The sequence below is a fragment of the Prunus mume genome, linkage group LG7 (assembly GCF_029339155.1).
Source record: "Prunus mume cultivar Tortuosa linkage group LG7, ASM2933915v1, whole genome shotgun sequence".
Taxonomy (NCBI): domain Eukaryota; kingdom Viridiplantae; phylum Streptophyta; class Magnoliopsida; order Rosales; family Rosaceae; genus Prunus; species Prunus mume.
The window spans coordinates 4,528,268-4,543,552 of NC_142704.1; the positions used below are offsets into that span (position 1 = coordinate 4,528,268).

General features: G+C 38.1%; 4 protein-coding genes across 7 annotated transcripts; 1 reads left to right on the top strand and 3 right to left on the bottom strand.

Moving 5' to 3' along the window:
• Window positions 1–541: 541 nt before the first annotated feature.
• LOC103337854 (Metal-dependent protein hydrolase) lies at window positions 542–3,034 on the bottom strand. Its single transcript, XM_008241020.2, has 7 exons — window positions 2,765–3,034; window positions 2,484–2,630; window positions 2,293–2,391; window positions 1,834–2,025; window positions 1,505–1,624; window positions 1,250–1,321; window positions 542–1,015 (listed from the first exon to the last, which is right to left on the bottom strand). Exons 1-7 carry the CDS (start codon window positions 2,996–2,998, stop codon window positions 791–793), a joined length of 1,089 nt encoding a protein of 362 aa, XP_008239242.1. The 5' UTR covers window positions 2,999–3,034; the 3' UTR covers window positions 542–790.
• Window positions 3,035–3,617: 583 nt separating this feature from the next.
• Window positions 3,618–5,481, top strand: LOC103337855 (homer protein). Its single transcript, XM_008241021.3, has 3 exons — window positions 3,618–4,119; window positions 4,602–4,974; window positions 5,093–5,481. The coding sequence occupies exons 1-3, from the start codon at window positions 3,730–3,732 to the stop codon at window positions 5,293–5,295; spliced, it is 966 nt and encodes a 321-aa protein (XP_008239243.2). The 5' UTR covers window positions 3,618–3,729; the 3' UTR covers window positions 5,296–5,481.
• On the bottom strand, window positions 5,449–7,449 carry LOC103337857 (zinc finger matrin-type protein). The gene is made up of 5 exons (XM_089041811.1): window positions 6,986–7,449; window positions 6,781–6,860; window positions 6,452–6,527; window positions 6,097–6,219; window positions 5,449–5,999 (listed from the first exon to the last, which is right to left on the bottom strand). The coding sequence occupies exons 1-5, from the start codon at window positions 7,319–7,321 to the stop codon at window positions 5,868–5,870; spliced, it is 747 nt and encodes a 248-aa protein (XP_088897937.1). The 5' UTR covers window positions 7,322–7,449; the 3' UTR covers window positions 5,449–5,867.
• Window positions 7,450–7,822: 373 nt separating this feature from the next.
• On the bottom strand, window positions 7,823–14,135 carry LOC103337858 (serine/threonine-protein kinase BLUS1-like). 4 transcript variants are annotated; one of them, XM_008241023.3, is made up of 21 exons: window positions 13,751–14,135; window positions 13,027–13,281; window positions 12,805–12,929; window positions 12,647–12,691; window positions 12,383–12,464; window positions 12,217–12,285; window positions 11,856–12,026; window positions 11,689–11,754; window positions 11,452–11,520; window positions 11,267–11,335; window positions 10,737–11,086; window positions 10,509–10,645; window positions 10,298–10,392; window positions 10,190–10,228; window positions 10,050–10,109; window positions 9,540–9,641; window positions 9,388–9,439; window positions 9,236–9,291; window positions 8,811–8,875; window positions 8,647–8,698; window positions 7,823–8,411 (listed from the first exon to the last, which is right to left on the bottom strand). In XM_008241023.3, exons 1-21 carry the CDS (start codon window positions 13,922–13,924, stop codon window positions 8,355–8,357), a joined length of 2,190 nt encoding a protein of 729 aa, XP_008239245.2. In that variant the 5' UTR covers window positions 13,925–14,135; the 3' UTR covers window positions 7,823–8,354. The 4 variants fall into 4 exon arrangements, with proteins under 4 accessions (XP_008239245.2, XP_088897935.1, XP_008239246.2 ...); XM_089041809.1 differs by having other exon boundaries at window positions 8,811–8,881; XM_008241024.3 differs by lacking the exon at window positions 10,190–10,228.
• Window positions 14,136–15,285: the final 1,150 nt, after the last annotated feature.

A 15,285-nucleotide genomic window follows, 5' to 3' on the forward strand; every position in this document is an offset into this window, starting at 1 on the left:
TGGGTTTGGTGGCTCTGATGGTGGTGGTGGTGGTGGTGGTGGTGGGGTAAGTCAGTGTGGCCATGGCTGCTGGTTGTGAGTTTTGGGGTTTATGGAAAAAAGTTTTTCTTTTTCACTTCACTGACTGGTAGGAGAGAGAGAGAGAGAGAGAGAGAGAGAGAGAGCTCTTTTTCATGACAGATTCACAGTCACGTGCGCAGCTGCATGGTGTACTCTCGGAAGTGTGGCGTTGTGGCTTGTAAGTTGTACTTTACTGAGCAACAACTTCAATGGGGTCCGGAGGGAGATTGAAAACAACCAGAGAGCCCAAAAGAAAATAAAAATGGCAGAGCTTCGAGTTGAAGGAAGCAAGTTGGCTGGTGATCCAGATTTTGCACTTTTAAAACCAAAAGAACCATTTGTTTACATTTCATTTCTTTCAACATTTCGTTTGCAAAATGATTTGGTGTGGATTTCAAGCATCTGAATAATTATAAAAATCATCTACGAGGCCAAATCAATTTATGCTCGACTGAGAAAATTGCATATTCAACCAAATCAATTTATGCTCGACTGAGAAAATTGCATATTCAAAGTCATTGACAGAACAAATGCATATTCCAGTTTGTGGGTTCTGAAATCACTGCATGAATGTTTACTTAACACTTTTGTAGAAACCAAATAGGGAAAATTTCATCGAAGGCGATATCGTAGGAACATAAAACAGGCTAAAGTTTAAGAAATTAGCAAAGATCCAGCTGAAATGCCCAAAATTTACTAATCTGAATTAGTAATAAGTCAATCTTGTCTATCAAAGCTTCAAACTAGCTTTTGCCATGGCCAGAGCGCCCTCATATGTTTGATTTCCTCCAATAAACCCACTCATGTGGACAAAAACACATCCGGGGATTGCAGCCTCCTTCGAGAGCTCCTCATCCCTAAGTCCTCGCCATTGCAATGCTAGAGGCTTTCGGCTCTCAAATCTATCAGGAGCTACCGCCACCGCTTGAACTCGCCAGTGTTTGCTCCTATCATCCTGCACATTGTTTTTATTTTGATAATAAAATTAGCGACTCTTCTCAGATAAATTTGCAGACAAATTAGCTAACACAACTAAAAGTAATGTCAAGGAGGCAAAAACATTACAACAGAAGAAAAGAGACAGAAACAACTGCAGACCATAAACAAAACAAAAAAAAAAAACTGAAAATCATTACAATCCACTGCAATCCAAGAAAAGATAACAAGGACATGAGATTGATACAAGTACCTGATAGAGAACATATTTTATGGGAGGGTCAATCTTCATCTCTTCTTCAAGTTCAAATAAATGAAGCTTCCACTGTAGGGCATGAAAATATACAGATGTCTCAACTAAGCCCAGATATGGATAACAAATCGCTTAAAAACATTTGAAGATGCAATGAAGAAGTTCTAAAACTAATAGCATCAGCATCAGTTATAAGAGACAGCTTAAGCCTAAAGTTATTAAATTGGCAAAAACAATACAGCACTGCACACTTACAGGGCAGAATCGAGTCAAAACCATGATTTCTCCACTAGGATCAACACCCCATCTTGCTAAGAGACACTCCATTACAATAGACAGTGCTGGTAACCATGATTTTGCATGAAAACGAACACTCTGAAATTCGGAAAAAAGGGTCATTGAAAAGGGATGTGAAAAAATTAATCCCAATAAAATACAACCTCATTAAAGCATTCCCCTTCTAGTTATGTGCTCAGAGACGTGAAAGAAAATTATTAAACAAAGATGTTTGATGTGAATTTACCAAAATAAATAATAGAGAAAATTCTACATATCTGTTAAGTCTTAATGAAAGAAAGACGCACGCTTAAAAACTCACTGCCAGCCAGTTCCATGGCTTGATGAAAGGCTTCATTCTCCTTCTCAGTTGATTGATCAGGATCTATCCAATCCAAATTCAACTTGCCCACCCTTGAAGACAAGTGTGTGTTATTCACATATCTTGGAGGCTGTTCCGTATCATACTGATTGATCCCATTGTCAACAGCATCAATTGCCTGTTACAAGTAACCAATAATGTTAAAAACACAGTTGGACTAACAAAAATGCATGTCGAATGAATTTGCTGAACATTCAAGAAAGCGAAAAGAGTAACTACAAATAACATTTCAATAAAACTTTGAAGAATAGAAACATCTGCAAAATGTGCATCCATATAAGGGTTTTCGTCTCTTTTATAAAATAAGAGGTTTCTCGTATCTATGAGTCCATTTGAGTTCAAATTCGAATAGAATGAAAAATAAAGATGCAGAACTTGGTAGTACCTCCATAAAGCTTTTGTAAACAGCCAAGAACAACCGATGCACATCTAGGTGGCCTTCATCAACTTGAAGCTCCTTGGCTATTATTTCCTTCCCAAAATGCTACAACCAGATTTAACACAAGTAAAGTTACACACTTGAAAAGCCCATAGTTCAAACCCTGAAAAAAGAGAGAACCTTTTGAAAGTAAATACCTTGTAAACCAGACCAGCACTACTCAGCTTAGTCTTAAACCCATGGCCAAACACCTCCTCGAAGCCCTTCTGGTGATGATCATACCGATCCCTACTAGGATCATATACACCCCCAACATCAAGCACAGCATCCAGACCCTCCAAAACCTAAAACCCACAAACAATAACAACGACAATAAGAAATCACAAAGTCCTGCAAGAGCTTCCAATTTCCAATCAAGTAACTTCATTTTGCATCAATTTCTAGGGAACCAAACAGAAAATGGTGAAGGGTTACAAACCTGGGGGTCACGGGTGCGAACGATTTCGGCGTTGGAGAACTTGTCGGTGAGGCGAATCATGAAGCAGCCGAGGGCTTCGTCGCAGTGGAAGCTCCCATTGTGAGTGCCAACTCGCTTAGCTGAAGTAGCGGTAGCCATGAGAGAGCGGGAGAAGTGAAGGCGCAGGTGATGGTGGTGGCTGGGGAAGACGAATGGTAGCGTGTGCTTAAACCCTCTGACTACTAGCGGAAGCATGCCTTAGCGGGATTTCAACAGTTGGGCGTTATTTTATTTGCACTACTTATTTTTATTTTTGTTTTGTCATTAATTTTGCTCAGCACCATAGTGTACATAATCATTTTGGAATTTGTAATCTTTTTTTTTTTTTCCAGAAACTATATTTCTAGAAAAAAAAAATTCAGTGCAAAATTATATACTTCCTCAGAAATTTAAATACTAAATATCCTTTTGGGAGGGAATTATTGTTTGAGTGTATTCAACTTTTTTTTTAAGTACAAGCGATAAACTAAAGGAGTTTCTCATACACATTATCACGGTGTCATGGATTTTCGAATATGAAATCATTAATCTATAAATTAAGGCCCTTTGTAATTGAACTGGACCCTTTGACATGGTCACTTTTATTTCGGAAATTTTTGTGTTAAATCCTTCATCCCTCAATATTGTTGGTATAGAAAATGAAAAAAAAAAAGCTTAAATTTCATCTCTCAATATCGTTGGTATTGAAAATGAATATGAATATCTAAAAAAAGATAAACAAAGTTCTTAAATTTTAAACGAGGTCATTTGAAAGATAATATAACAATATAGCTTAATTGCTTGAAAGAAATAAAGGGAAAAAACAGTTCAGGGTGAGATAAGATATTTTTTGGGTGTAGCACTTGCAAATGGAAATTGGGGTGGGTATCTTCCTCAAACAAAACATGAAATAGGATAACAAAATCCTCCAAAAATCAGTGATCACCATGCCCTTAACCATCAATCTCACTTGGGTTTCCTCCACAATCCCCATCTCTCTCCTCCCAAGAGAACTCATCACAGCATCAAAAACCTGCTCTACAATCTTTCATAGAGCTTCTTCTTCACCTTCAACATCTCGTCCCCTCATAATCAAATGCACGAGAAGCACCTCTGGAGAGAGCGGTAGCTTGAAGGACGCACTGAGTGGCATTGTGGGAGAGCAAGTAGAGGAGCTCTTGAAAAAAGAAGAGAACAGGGATTTGCTTGACGGGTTGGAAAAGGCGTCTCAAAGGGTAGAGATGGCTAAGAGAGAGCTGGCTGAGATTGAGAAACAAGAACTTGAGGCTAAGCTTGTGAGAGATTATATTAACCAACTTGAAAGCAGGGCTTCTGAGGTTCTCATTCTTCCCAATTCCCATTTTTTATATGCTTTTCTGGGTTTGTTTCTGAGTTGGGTTTTGGTTTTAGATGCCTTCTTCTACTTCCTTGAAGTGAAGAACTTAAAATTTTGGGATCTTTATGTACATAAATTAATGTTTCCCTAATTTTGTATATTATTCCTGTGGTTGATGTGTGGAAATTGTCAGTTTTATTTGATGTTTAGATAATTGGTTGTTCTCTAACAAATTAAATCTGCTCTATGAGAAGAATTGTGTTCATTTGATTCCTTCATCTGTTGTTGAGACATTTTCTGTTGCTGCTTACAGTTGGTTCTGTGTGAATTCAATATAGCATGATATTGCTTGCACATGGTTGTTCATAAAACGAGTTAATTTTGTTCAAATATAATGACAAGTTATGTGTTCAGCTTATTTGTTATTTTGTTGTTTGGCATTTTTTTGCTGCCACTGATAATAGACTGTCGCGTGCATTAAAGATTGCAGAATGTCAAAAGGAGATATTAGAAGCAAAAGCCATGGTTGAAGAAGCTGAGCGTGCCCTCTCACAAGATGGGGATCAACTTGGAGATGGATATGGATTTTCGGAGTCTGGAAATGGGGAAATTGACAAGGATAAAGAGAGATGGCAATCCATAAAAGCAGCTTCTATTTCTGCCCTTGTCGGCACTGTTGCTGGATTGCCCTTCTCCTTCACTCAGGTGTCCAGCGGTTCAGAGCTGATACTCCCTCTGGCAGTCACATTTGTTAGCTGTGCACTATTTGGAGTTACCTTTCGATATGCAGTTCGAAGAGACTTGGATGATGTTCATCTTAAGACAGGAGCACCTGCAGCTTTCGGCGTTGTCAAAGGTACTAATTACACCACTATGCAGAACAATTGAAATCCTCAAGCATATCAAACAGTTTTGAAATATGACACTGCATGCATAGTTTTGCCTTGAAATGAAAATGTATTTGCCTTTTGCAGGTCTTGCTACACTGGATGGTGGACAACCTCTTGAGCTAAATGCTGGTAGCTTCTTATCACATGCTTTTGATGGTGCACTGTATTTATCTCAGAGTCTTTTTGTTTTTCTTTCTGCTGCGATTGCCCTGGATTATTGTTTTAAGGCAAGGCTCTTGAGTCCTTTTCCTATCAAGAGTCCTGTATCAGGATCCAATTCTAGATGATGTTCTAGTTAAGCAAAGGTGTTCATACTTGGGAGAAATGCAATTACTTTGTATCAGAATTGCAGAATGTTTGTTGAACGCAGTTCTCAATGGTTCTGCTACCCACTTCCAATCACAAAAATACTCATTCAAAAGTGTGCTTTACGTCAAATGTCAATAAAAATTAAAATGTCTATTTCTTGGTAATGTTACTGTGCTTCATTTTCATTCCTCATTTCCTCAAATAAAACAACCTAATTAATAAATAAAAAACCATGGCCCTTAGCCAACCAGAGTCGAAAATGAAAAAGCCATCCAGAATGTGCGACATGCTAAAAGGACCTATACATAACAAATTCATTTCGATGGTCTGCAAACCGATTCTACATTCTACATTCTTTATGTGAAAGCATCGTATGATTTATAACAGTGTGCTGCCGGTAATATCGGACAATTGTGGTATCCCTCTTGACTCTCCCTTATGCGCTGAGCTTGCAGTGGTGGTCAACATTCACTACATTTTTGTCTGGGCACAAAAGCCACGTTCTGCAATTCAAATTGCTTGCCTGCAACTCTGAACACGGTCTGACCTTCTAGTGTTTGCTTCTTTCATCATCATCCCAATCTTCATTCGAGCGTTCATGATCTTGTAAAGGCTTCTTGGGAACTCCCCACCTCCCAATCTCTTCGCTGGATGGCAGGTTCTTATTTTCTCTTTTCCTCCCCTTCAGATTATATTAAAGTGATTAAAGCCGTTGTCAGATAAGAACAAAAACTATCCAGCATATCTAAAAACTTACAAGGACCCTAAGTAGTTAATACCTCCTCAGAGGTCCCTTCATGCCCAGTCAGATCTTTCTTTCTACTCGTGAATGAAGTATGCTTTGCAGCCTCGCTAAACAATTGAAAGCCCTGAAGATCTCCATTTTTAATACTGGCTTCCAACTGCAAGGGAGAAAATATGGAATCACAAGAATAAGGTTACATGATATACAAAGTTTGCAAACAATTGAATGAACTCACAATCAAAACCCCTTGAAACCATAGCTCTAAACCTTGCCCCCAGCAACCCACCAACAACAAGATATTGCATGCGGGCGTATAGTTTCTCCATGTTAGCAATATATTTCCTTTACAGGTTGAACTGGGTATAAAGAAGTACTGAGAGGACTTATACCTGGACATGAATAATGCATAGAACAATGCTAGCAATAGGCAGCCAGCTCTCCTCAGGAGACAATGACAAATTCGACCTGATAAACCATGGGAAGTCAAGCAATTACATTAGTGCCTAGAACTACATATATAAATCATCAAAACCCATACAAAATCTTCTGCATAGGATTATCACTATTACAAATCATTGAGCTCAATCATTTGTTGGTGATTGGTATTAGACAAACTTTCCTCATTGTCCACAAAATAAAAAACAATAAGCTCTCGAGTAGTTCAATTGCCACAGAACATGTAAGCATTCAATTAAGAGTAAGAGAATGAGAATGAAACCTGAGGTAGGGAACCAAGTAGACAAGCGCATACACCGCATAACGCCTTTTCCCGGTATCCAGAAACGCAAAAATCCAACTCTGCCAAAATTATTCATTCCAACTCAACAAAAATTACAACAAACCCAATCAATAAAAAGTTTATAACACGTAAACAAAAACTTCAATAATTCACACCCAAGAAAAAGGAAAAAAGTGTTCTTTACCAGCCAATTGAAGTAGGGAATGAAGCTAACGATGCCCATGACTGCAAACCTGGCATCGGTGGAATCCATGGGCGAACCGCCGCCGCCATCGTCCTCTGGAGTAGTGACCGGAAGAACCAGAGAAGAGAGCATGCAGGCGCCGATGGCTGCAGCAAACGGTGCGTCGTTTGAGAACTCCGCTCTGCACGTTCTGTATCCGGTGCCGATCTTCTTCCTCGTGTTTGGGGATTTGTTGCTTTTGGAGAGGAAAGAGGGTTTGAGGTTGCAGAGCTGAGAGGGATGAGGCGGTGGTGGTTTCAGACGGTGGAGAGTAGAAGAGAAGTGGATTGAAACCATGGCTTTGGCTTGGGTTCTTCAGGAGGTTACCGCACCATTTGCACAGCTCAGCTGAGTTCGATCACCTTGAGTCTCGCGCGTTTTGGGAAAGAGAAACTAATCGACGGCGGTTTTTCAAAAGGAAAAAGAAAAGAAAAGAGAGAAAATATCGTTTACTAATTCCTCTCAAACGACACGCCGTTTGCGTGGACTTCGCCTGCCATAGCTTTCCGTTAATTATTTGTTAATTTGAAAAGGGTATAGTTTTTCTGCAATGTTTTGTTAATTTGATAAGAGTATAATTTCCCCCCAATTTTTTGTTAATTTGCAATACTCGTGTCGACATAAGTTTAACAAGAGAACATTATATTTCAAGATTAACACCAACTTCCTACATTAACTTTCTTCTTTTCTCATAAATTCTTACACAAAGATAATACGGGAGTTGCAGATTTGGGATGCATTCAAAATCCCATATTTCAAAAGAAAGCAAAAACTGAATAGTTTGTGGAAGCGTACATATGAATAGGAATAGCACAATTAGTATAAATGAAATAATAAACAGCATTACGTTCTACCGCCATCATATACAAGCTCATAAATCCATTTTGACAAAAATAATGATGCCACAATGTCTGTTTTAACCTTATAAATATAAAATACACCCCTATTATATATGTATATAACTGTAGAACCAATTTGACCACCAGTCCAGGAGTTAGATCGCTACAGAGAAGCACCTATTTTCCATTTTTGAACAGGACAAATCACATCCGGATGAATCCATAAGCTCGATTATTACTTGTCTGAATTCTGAAGTGGCCGAAATCCGTGAGGGAACTTATTAGGTACACTGGGAGAAGAGATTCAGGAACATCAAATTGTTACCTTCTCCATGCATCTACTTTTACCGGCAGCCAATGAACAATTCCCGTTCAGCATAGAGAAAAAAAATTTGTTGGATAGAACACATTCGACACGATCTACTGCTCATTGGCCGGATGTACATGGATTCACTTTACACTAATCACAACTTCAGGTTTTCAGGCACCCCTTATCTTCCGTCCCCATTTTCTTCCTGCCCAGATACAGCATTCAGCTGTTGCTGCAACTGTCACCAGATAACCAACTCATTAATGAAAAACTATATGCAATCAAATAACCAGCAATAATGGCATGCATGGGAACCCATCACTACCAACTGGTCCAACACAAACTAACTTGAACTATCCCATTTTCTCAAACCCTCATACTCATACTAGACTCGACTACAACATTATGCATTCTCTCTTCCTTCAACCATATAATGCACGAAAACTGTAATTATGAACCCTTGAGCAACTCACTTGAATGTGTCTCGTCTTTTCAACAGTCAGTTCATCACTCAAGTTGTTCATCCTAGAGAGAGAGAGAGAGAGAGAGAGAGCATTAGACAAACTTATATGAAACCAGGAAAAAAAACACATAAAAGGACTTCAAAGGCATTCAGTTTAAACTTAAGATGACTAACCTAGCTTGAAGCTCAGAGACCTTGAGGAGCAATAAACGCTCCCTCTCAGAAACTGCAGCTTCGACCTGTTGCTTAAACAGAGTAGAAACGTGATGAGTCTACAAAGCTAATGACTTATCATGATATCAGTCCAATAGAGTTTTGTCATGAACAAAAAGATAACATAAAGAAATCTGCTTTTCCACAGTATGTATCTCATAAATTGATTTAGTAAACAAGTCCAGTTCAAAATGAACTAAGCTAACAGTTATTTTTTCCTCAATCAGTCAAAGTTGATGGAATTCTGTCAAATAAACAGTCAAGTAATACCATTTGGAAAAAATAATAATAAGAAGAAGCTCCTAAGAACGAAATTATTATCATTCCCATGATAGTAGTCATATCCACGTCAGAACAATCACGGTGATAAAATAAAATATACTTACACTTCCATTGGTCTCAGAACTGCGGGGCAGTGGAGGCAACTTTCCATTTTGAGTACCTGAAACAAAAATGGAGTACCTTACTAACTGGTTCAATGCCTCCTTACTGATGGGCAATTAATTTCAAGTATCAAACTCATAGATATTTCACTAACCTTCTACTGCCTCAGCTGGTTGCAAGGTGCTCAGTAAATTCATAATTATATCCTGCAATCAAAAGAATAAACAAGGACACTCCTTAGCTCCAGAAATAAAATTCTTCAAGTCAAATATCCACTATCTATGTTGTACCAAATTTGTTCTTTACCTGTTGAATCGAGGTCTGCTGAAAAAGATTCTGAAGGTGAGGCAAGAGAAGTGATGCAGGTATGTTGCTGTTGTTCAACTCCTTGGCAGATGGAGTGGTAGGCTGAAACATAGAAAATGAAATCATAAATGGACAAATACATTTCAAGCTACCACAGTTTGAAGTTAGTGACTGGACCTTCTATGTTGTCATAATAGATATTGAATATGGGGAAAAAAACTATTGGCACTATGCCACTATCTAATGTTGTTCATCGAATAAACAGAGAGACATGGATATATGAATATGTGCACACACTCATACAATTTAGATCTCCCGGTTATCGGTGAGCATTAAGACCATGCTCACCAGCGTTGGATCAAAATCTATGGCTGTTATCCAAATCTCATAAATTAATTTATTATTGAATAAATTTCAGCCATTGGATTTGAAACACACACACACACACATGTATCATGTATGGATGTATGGATGTATCATGTATGGAAGGAGTGAGATTACAACACAAACCATTTGCCTGGATTCAAATACCCAATCACCAACGCTTGCTGACTTTTTTAGAGGTGATCCCTAAATAATAACAAAAGAGAACGTGAATTAGAACTGAACAAATTACTTGAGAAAGGGTTAGGAAAATACTGGCTACCTACCTGTGAAGATCGACGAGGTATTGTACTTGATGGAATATCCTATGGCAATTTTTTTAAGTTAGTGATTGTAAAAAATAGAATAAGCATACCATAAGAAAAAAGCCTTACCTTTACAAGATCTAAATTTTCTGACGTCACTGAAAACCTCCCCTTAATTTGCACCAAATTAGCCTTTGACTTGTCATCCAAAGAATCTCTGAAACCTATTAAAGGTGAAACACTTAGCGCTACAAGAATTCTGGGCCCAATGTACTCATAACAGTAGAAAGAGTTGCATTTTTAATTATCATCTCTAAAAAATTATGGACATCTTCATTACCTCCAGAAGATTTTATAGGAGCTGATAAACTGTTTGCCGAAGCTCGATTTGGAAGCATCAGTGGACCACTAAAGCTTGGTGTTCGTCGTACTTCACATTTAGCTTTATCAATTGCCGGTTGATTTTCATTCTCACTCCTAAAGATAACAAAGCATCAGGCTCTTATCCCATGAGAGAGAGACAACACCAATAGCTTCAATTTTGGAGCATTATTTAACCATGACAAACCTTTCAAAGATGCGAGCCCTTTCTGATAATGAATGACTAAGCACAGCACCCGGTGTGAGTGGGCCACTCTGCGTTTGACGACTTTTCACCGATAGATTTTTATTCTTGGCCTGTACCATGTCTTTTTCTGATGTAGATGCTGTTGCCTCAGAGCTTGATCCATTTTTCTTCCAGGCTGTTTTCTGCTGGCCACCAGATTCCAGTATATTACTTTCAAGAACCTTGCCTTTTTTGTTCAAGCTTTCAACCTGTTGTGCCTCATAATCATTTACTTCTTTGTATTCCGTCCAATATGGTTCACTATTTTCGTTCAACTTCCCCAAACTGGATTGGCAACCAGTTGCTTCATGCTAGCATGAAAACAAAAACAAAACAAAACAAACCAAAAAAAAATTATTTTTCTGCATAAGAATAATATATTTAAAAGAAAAGACCAGCAATGTGCACTATCACCAAAAAAGAAACTAAAATCTTAGACTGCACTAAGAATAGCATGACAAATGTCTCATGAATAAAAGGAAATTGATGACCTTATAACTAACGGATTTCAACTTTTCATCTTCTTCCATCATTTCTGGAATATCATCATCATCTCGCACCTAGCAAAAACAAAGGATATTATTTCAGATTCACTCGCCAATATAGAAAAACAAGGAAGCTACTGCCCAGAGATACCACCATGCTGATAATTGCTAAATACTAATATGTGGCATACCAGGGATGCTTGGGCTTTTAAATCCTCAACATCAAAGTTCCAGGCGCTGACTCCTCGCTGGTACTCACTCTGATCAAGGAAAGACAATGACACCACTAAAGATTAGGGCAAAAGAAATAATAAAGCACACATTAGCTGTCAAGTTGGTATAAAAAAAGCTTTGGATATGAACATATTTCGACTCTGTTTAAGTCAATTTTATGTTAAAAAATAACAGCATCATGAGATGTCTCAGACCTGTGATATTGCCTCTTGCTCTGCTGAAGGCATTTTCTTCAAAGCCAGTTGTGCTGCATCTTTAAGCTGCGATATTCCCATATTTTAGCAATTCATAAAATAAGAATACCAACACATGTCAAAGACTGAAAGCAAGGAAGCGATATAAAAATAGAGTGACAGCTAACCTGGAGTGCTTTTACACGATTCCAAAGTGGTGGCAAGTCTGTAAACAATTTCTTTATAGAAAGCTCTGGAGGTTTTGCATTCTTGAAAAAGGAGTGTTTCAATAATTTCTCTGCTGTTGGTCTCTTTGTTTGATCTTTTACCAAGCACATTGCAACCATTTCTTTAAAAGACTGATCACGACTGGAAATCCTCCAATTAGAATATTATTCTGTAAGCGAAATACAATACAGGGCAAGAACTACACTTGAAGCCTTGGACTACTTACATGCCTTTTAATAACGCACAATGTACTAATAACTGATTTGCATGCATCAAACACATATGCGTTAATGTCACTCTATCTAGAAAGAAAACCAATACCTTAGAGAACTTTTTATCACGATCATAATCAAGTCCTGGAGGGGCATTCTGTATGGTCATGAGGAGAACCTGTGAGAACAAACAAAAAGTGTTTGACGTGTCAAAGGTTTCACTAAAGAACCACTATAGAGGTTGCAGTCAAGTTCAATCCTGGTAACATAAGTACCTTCATTGGAGGGTACTTTGAAAATGGTGCATGACCATGGGCCAACTCCAATGCCGTTATACCAAATGACCAAATGTCAGCCCTGTAAAGAGATCAACCAACAGAAAACTAAGAAATAAGCACATAGGACCCTTTTTTCGAATTATACAGTACAGCTCGGAATTTATCATTTCCTCCAAAAGTTAAGTGAAGAAGTTAGCTTTCAAAGCAGATAATACATTAAACAATTGCAAGAAATAGGCTACTGCATAAAATAAAACTCACTTGGAATTGTATCCACTTCCCGGTTGCAATACCTCTGGTGCCATCCTGGAAAGCAAAAACCAAGTTTTAATCTCAATACATGGATAATAAAGCAGTTAGCATAACATGTGGCACCAAAACAGGAATTAAGTAATAATTTATGTGACTTAAAAACTCACCAGCATGGCGTTCCTACGAAAGTGTTTCTTGAGCGTTGCCTATCAGCTGCATCAAACAAGCAAGCTGAAACACCAAAGTCGGCAAGTTTAACCACCCCATTAGTATCAAGTAGTATGTTTCCCGCCTGCAGCAAAGACAGTAAAACAATAAAAAAGTAAGAACCTCCAAACAAACTTATGACAATGAAACAGAAAGGAAGGCTACCCATAAATGAAACAAACCTTAACATCTCGGTGAATATGACCTTGTTTATGAAGGTAAACCAGAGCCTTAAGGGTTTCCTTAAGGATAGAACCGATAGCAGACTCCTCAAACCCATCCGGATATGCTATTTTCATGAGGTGCAAACAAGAACCCTCTGCCATGAATGGCATGATCACCCAAAGGTTTCGCTCGACAACAAATGAACAATACGCCTTTACAACATTTGGGTGATCTATCAAGCTCATCGTTTGCGCCTCCCTCCGTATATCTTCCTATGAAAGAATACAAACATAATATATCAAATAATGGGTTATGCATTTTCACCCCAAAAAATAACGGGTTATGAATCAGCTACAATACTGGAAACAGTAGAACATGGGTTTTCTTCAGCAATATTCATTTCAAAGAGAGTACTTCAGTGACTAAGATAATAGCATTTGCAAAAGTTGTGATTTGTGCTCATCAATACAGACCGTTGAGGATCTGAAGCATAAATTAAAACCAAATTAAACCCTACACCAATTAAAAAATGAAAGTCTCCCGATTCCTAACTAATTCCGCATTCACAAATCAAGCATTCAAGTTCACAAATCGAATTCCAATCTCAAACCAAAGCAAAGATCTTAAGCTCATATTAAATCTAGCTTCAATCAGTAACCAAACAGCTAGAAATGATCCCCCAAAGTTCGTTAACAACAATAAAATTGAGATTTGAAACAAGCAGAGCAATAAGAAACTGACGAAATTGCTGCCGCAGCGATCGAGATCCAAACATTTTACAGCGACGACTTCATTGAAAGGGAGATAGATCGCTCTGTACACTGTAGCACTGGCGCCATAGCCAACCTCTTCCAGAAGCTTGTAGTCGCTGGGGTTCGCAGAGTGAGACCTGGAATTGCCTCCCATCCTCCCCATGCTCCTCCTCTTGGAGAAGAAGCGACTAGCGAGGACTTGCGCTTTGGCTATACCTGAACAGAGTTGCGTGCCGTTTCGAGGCTATGGGCTATGCGTTTCGATGATATTATCTGAACTCGTTGACCGCCATGAGAAAAGGAAAAGGCGAGAGAGAGTTAAGAAAGGGAAGAGAACTCGGAGCAGAACTTGGCTTGTGAATTCACTGAAATGTGAGGTGCTGACGTGTCGGAGGCTGTAAAGGGTGATGGGGATGTTGACACGTGGATGGGTCATTATAAGGGACGGCTGGGACCCGCGCTGGTGTCTTTTGCACCTGTGGTGAATTTGTATTGTTTTTGTAATTTTTTGAGGTGGCTGTGACTGAGCTGAGCTGTCAATAGTTTTGTTGCTAATTATTATTAATTTTCAGACAAACCCCTATTTTTGGAAATTATGATTTTGAATTTCTTGTTTTGTCCAAAATGTATTATTATTTTATTTATCTTTTTTAACGAAAAATTACGGGAATGACATGCTGCCTTCCATTGATTAGAAGATTTAATTCGATTGATTGAATGTCATTAGATCATCAAATTAGAGGAATTTTTTTTTCTTTTCAAACACAATTTTCCAACAAAAAATATGAAGTTTATTTCATGCTTAACTATTGCATTTCAGTGGGAAAAACTTCTCCAATTTAAAATGTTGTTATGATTATTTACGCTTGTTGATTTTTAGTATTATTTTTTAACTAAACGAATCATACACGCGATACATGTGTAATGCAATGGTAATTTTATGTTGGCCGTTATTATTATTCTCTAGCTAGACAGGCATGATGATAGAACGACAGAGATAACCAAAATGGAGAATGAGATGGAGTACTTGTATAGTTGTACTGTCTCGTAGGCTACGGAATTGTCAAACTCCTCTAACTATTAAGCATGTTCATGTGTTGGTGGTTTGCTCACTTGCTCATTTTCCCTTTGGTCGACCAGGAAGGGCCTTTATTGGTCTTGTCAATTGTAAGGCTGGTGTCCCTCACCATCAGATAATGATACAAAGGGTAGGCTGGTGTCAATGTTTGCCCATCCATTGTTTCATATACACAAAAATAACATATCATCAACTTTAAATGATCTTTAATTGACATGTAAGGAGCTCATTAAATCTTGTATATGTACCAAAGAACATGTTAGATGAACTATGTTTTCTTAATGTGATGTGTATTCATTACAACCAGTTACTATGATCAACAATATTAAGGAAAAAGATATTCGAACATAGGATATTAGGTGCATGAATATCTGCTCTTAATCACTTAAATTACAAACTTCTTATGTAGACGTAACCTAACTCGAACGAATCATATTATATAACAC

Coding starts and splice junctions, on each gene's coding strand:
- LOC103337858 (XM_089041809.1), bottom strand. CDS start 13,924: ATGGGGAGGATGGGAGGCAATTCCAGGTCTCACTCTGCGAACCCCAGC. Junction 12,286..12,382: donor CAAAGTACCCTCCAATGAAG/GTACTTATGTTA, acceptor TTGTTCTCACAG/GTTCTCCTCATGACCATACA. Junction 8,699..8,810: donor GTCTCTGAGCTTCAAGCTAG/GTTAGTCATCTT, acceptor CTCTCTCTCTAG/GATGAACAACTTGAGTGATG.
- LOC103337857 (XM_089041811.1), bottom strand. CDS start 7,321: ATGGTTTCAATCCACTTCTCTTCTACTCTCCACCGTCTGAAACCACCA. Junction 6,861..6,985: donor TTCCCTACTTCAATTGGCTG/GTAAAGAACACT, acceptor TAATTTTGGCAG/AGTTGGATTTTTGCGTTTCT. Junction 6,220..6,451: donor TATGCATTATTCATGTCCAG/GTATAAGTCCTC, acceptor TCTCCCTTGCAG/TTGGAAGCCAGTATTAAAAA.
- LOC103337855 (XM_008241021.3), top strand. CDS start 3,730: ATGCCCTTAACCATCAATCTCACTTGGGTTTCCTCCACAATCCCCATC. Junction 4,120..4,601: donor TTGAAAGCAGGGCTTCTGAG/GTTCTCATTCTT, acceptor CGTGCATTAAAG/ATTGCAGAATGTCAAAAGGA. Junction 4,975..5,092: donor AGCTTTCGGCGTTGTCAAAG/GTACTAATTACA, acceptor TGCCTTTTGCAG/GTCTTGCTACACTGGATGGT.
- LOC103337854 (XM_008241020.2), bottom strand. CDS start 2,998: ATGCTTCCGCTAGTAGTCAGAGGGTTTAAGCACACGCTACCATTCGTC. Junction 2,631..2,764: donor TTCGCACCCGTGACCCCCAG/GTTTGTAACCCT, acceptor TGTGGGTTTTAG/GTTTTGGAGGGTCTGGATGC. Junction 1,625..1,833: donor CTGGCAGTGAGTTTTTAAGC/GTGCGTCTTTCT, acceptor TCCGAATTTCAG/AGTGTTCGTTTTCATGCAAA.